This window comes from Buceros rhinoceros, unplaced genomic scaffold (assembly GCF_000710305.1).
Source record: "Buceros rhinoceros silvestris isolate BGI_N320 unplaced genomic scaffold, ASM71030v1 scaffold9823, whole genome shotgun sequence".
Classification (NCBI taxonomy): Eukaryota; Metazoa; Chordata; class Aves; order Bucerotiformes; family Bucerotidae; genus Buceros; species Buceros rhinoceros.
In genome coordinates this window covers 31520-34291 of record NW_010403058.1, presented here as the reverse complement: position 1 = coordinate 34291, position 2772 = coordinate 31520, and the positions used below count along the sequence as shown (strand labels likewise).

The window sequence follows — 2772 nt, the reverse complement described above, 5'->3', positions numbered from 1 at the left end:
TTTCAGCAGAAGACTCAAAAATATATTTTGTGGACTGAAAAACATTAAAGTGTAAACTTTCCTTAAGATGCAAAAGTCACTTCCATAAAGATCTAGCGAAGGAGCCCTCTAATTGCAGTCAACAATTAATCAGCAATGAGTGTCTTGATGAACATAAGACATTTTGTACGGTATTTTTCAATAATTCTGTCGTGCAAAGAACAAGCAATTCAAATAACTTTTGAAACGGGCGAGGGGGCGAACACTTGACTAATCCCATCTGTTCCGTCTTACTCTGCAAATCAGTTCTTCCAGCTCTGAAAGGTCAGTGGTACTCAATTTACCAGGATGTGAGCTGATCTGTTACGTAGGGAGTTGGAGCTTTGGCAAAGATCCCTCTACGAACTGGGAAATATTAAATGTTTTCAGCTTTGAGTTTCGCTCTGCAGTTCGACTGATTTTTATCCTCCTCTGACTTTCCTACGTGATGATTAAACTGCTGGAAAGCTTGTGTTTTTCATAATGGGGTGTCTTACTAGACGTGAGACTTGGATGTCAGTTGCTTTTTGGACTGTATGGTAATTATATGTCTTTTCAGCCTCCTTTTAGTATTAAATTATGTTTCCTTCAGTATCCTAAGAGCTCTTCTTATTTTCTTCCAGGAGACAGATGAACAGAAACGTCACAAAATTGCCAGTGAACTTCTGCAAACTGAAAAAGCCTACGTTAGCCGACTTGACCTCCTAGATGGGGTACAGTTTTCTTGAATTTGCTTTTATTGTGTTCCCTTGAATTCCCTTGAATAGCTACGCGTAAGTGTGTGTATAAATTTTGTAAGAGGTGGTATGTCTTCCACATTTTGCTGACTTTTCCAGTTAATCATTTCCTCTTGCCACATAACTTTGCCTGTGTTTCTATTTTAAGAACACTACATTTTCAAAAGTACTAGAATTTTGTGGATAGTAATGCAGTATGTTCTGTGTGTGTAGGTGTCACCATAAGCAACAGAAGTACATACCATTAGCACTTCCAACAAAGCGAATGGATAAGCATTTCTTGGCTTTTGGTGAAATGGAGAAGACTATAATTTTATGATACTGAAATTACTCACCCACTAGAAAATTATTAAATCTTTCAAATTTGAGCCACTTGATCAGAGTTTTTCTTTAGTGCCAAAGAACAAGGAAGATACCCATTCTAAACTGTATATCCCTTATTTCCCCACTATATGTTTAGACTAAATCCTATTGAACAGAAATTATTCTTCCTGCACGGAAATGGTCGAATTCTTGCGCTCTGTAGAACCAAACTAATATTTCTTTAATATGAAAGTCTGCAGTTCTTGAGTAATTTCCTTTTTAAGTCTTGTTTACCTTCTTACAATATGCTTATATCCATTTTACTTAGATACCTATAGCTTTGTATTGCCTTACTTCATATTTTTCTCAGACATTGCTGTTTAAATTTCCCAGGTCTAACGCATAAGTTTTGCAAAAAAAGTTGATGATAAGTAAAAAGTTCAGGATGCTTGGGGCTTTACGTAGTTGTCCTCATGATAGTGGGATAGCAGACCCACACTGGGAGCTTATATGTGTTTTAAAAGACAAAGTATTGCAGGAAAAAAAGAGCTTTGAGTTAGAGAAGTTTAATAATAAAAAAGGAAAATGTTTCTTTCATGCATAGGTAGTAATGCACAATTATTTTCCTTGATGCAATCCCAAGTGCATTACTTCTGTGCCTGTATGCCAAGTACTAACCGGACAGAGTTCTGAATGAGTTTCAAGCACTGCTCAACTGCTGCTAATGAGAGGAAAGCATAAGACTGGGAAGGGACTGTTATGTTTCTAAAGGTTATGTAACCTTTAGAGTCTTCAAAGTAACTTGTCAAAATTAATTAACTGTCCTCTTGGAGATGCAGCAAACTGGGCATGTTTTAAAGTATATGTAGAAGGGTATGGCTTTTTTCCTTTTAAGACAACTTTTGCCGTCTCAGTTGGGATTATCGAAGTTTCTGTCTTCAGACTCTTTTCTCCTTTCCCAAGACCTTACCCAAACTTCTGAAGCCCTTTCTAGGGAGGTGCAGTCTGTTCAAGCATGGGAGAAGGAGACAGAGGGACCCACAAGCACTGTTTTGTGAGATGTGCTCATTAACAGCTGCACATGTAGCTGTTTTGTAGCTGCATCGAGTCAGGTAGAGCCCACTGGTGGGGAAAGAACTTTTTTTTTTTTTGAAGAGGCTATAGTAAAGTCTAATCAGAACTGGCACCCTTTTGTGCTTTAAATGGTATGTGGGGCTCGTAATCTGCCTGCTACTTTGATTTCAAAAGGATAAGGGGATACAGCATACAAGCAAAGTGATTGGGCTAATGGTGGTCAGACATCAGGCTAATTGAAAAGAAAGCAAGAGTAGAAAATACAGCTGGAAGATTGGGAAAGCTGAGACGATCTAGCTGTTACAACAGAGAGGATGTCGTGCCTGGATTTGATCCAACATGGCAATATTTCAGTTTGGCTTTCCTTATGCTTGCTCTGCCTCTGCAGCGCTTTCCTAACTCACAAGAAAAGAAGTCGGATGTAAGGGGCAGGAAGCTTTTAACTACTGGTGAGGGAAAGACAGTAAATGAGGTGGTCATTTCCAATATTATTGAAACGTTATTTTTGCCTCAGTGCAGAAGGAGGGGTGGGTAAGTCTTCATCAATTGATTAAAGATAATTGGCTGATAAGTTTGGGGCTCTTTTTCTGTATTGCAGGTGTTCTATTCCAGACTCCTTGAGGAAGCCAACAGAGGTTCA

General features: G+C 38.6%; 1 protein-coding gene across 1 annotated transcript in view; it reads left to right on the top strand.

The window, feature by feature from the left end:
• FGD4 (FYVE, RhoGEF and PH domain containing 4) overlaps positions 1-2772 on the top strand; it is a 37358-nt gene that overhangs the window by 16916 nt on the left and 17670 nt on the right. Inside the window, exons 4-5 of the mRNA XM_010132862.1 lie at positions 642-731; positions 2731-2771. Of these exons, the coding sequence (XP_010131164.1) occupies positions 642-731; positions 2731-2771 (131 nt within the window). The remainder of the gene's footprint in view (positions 1-641; positions 732-2730; position 2772) is intronic.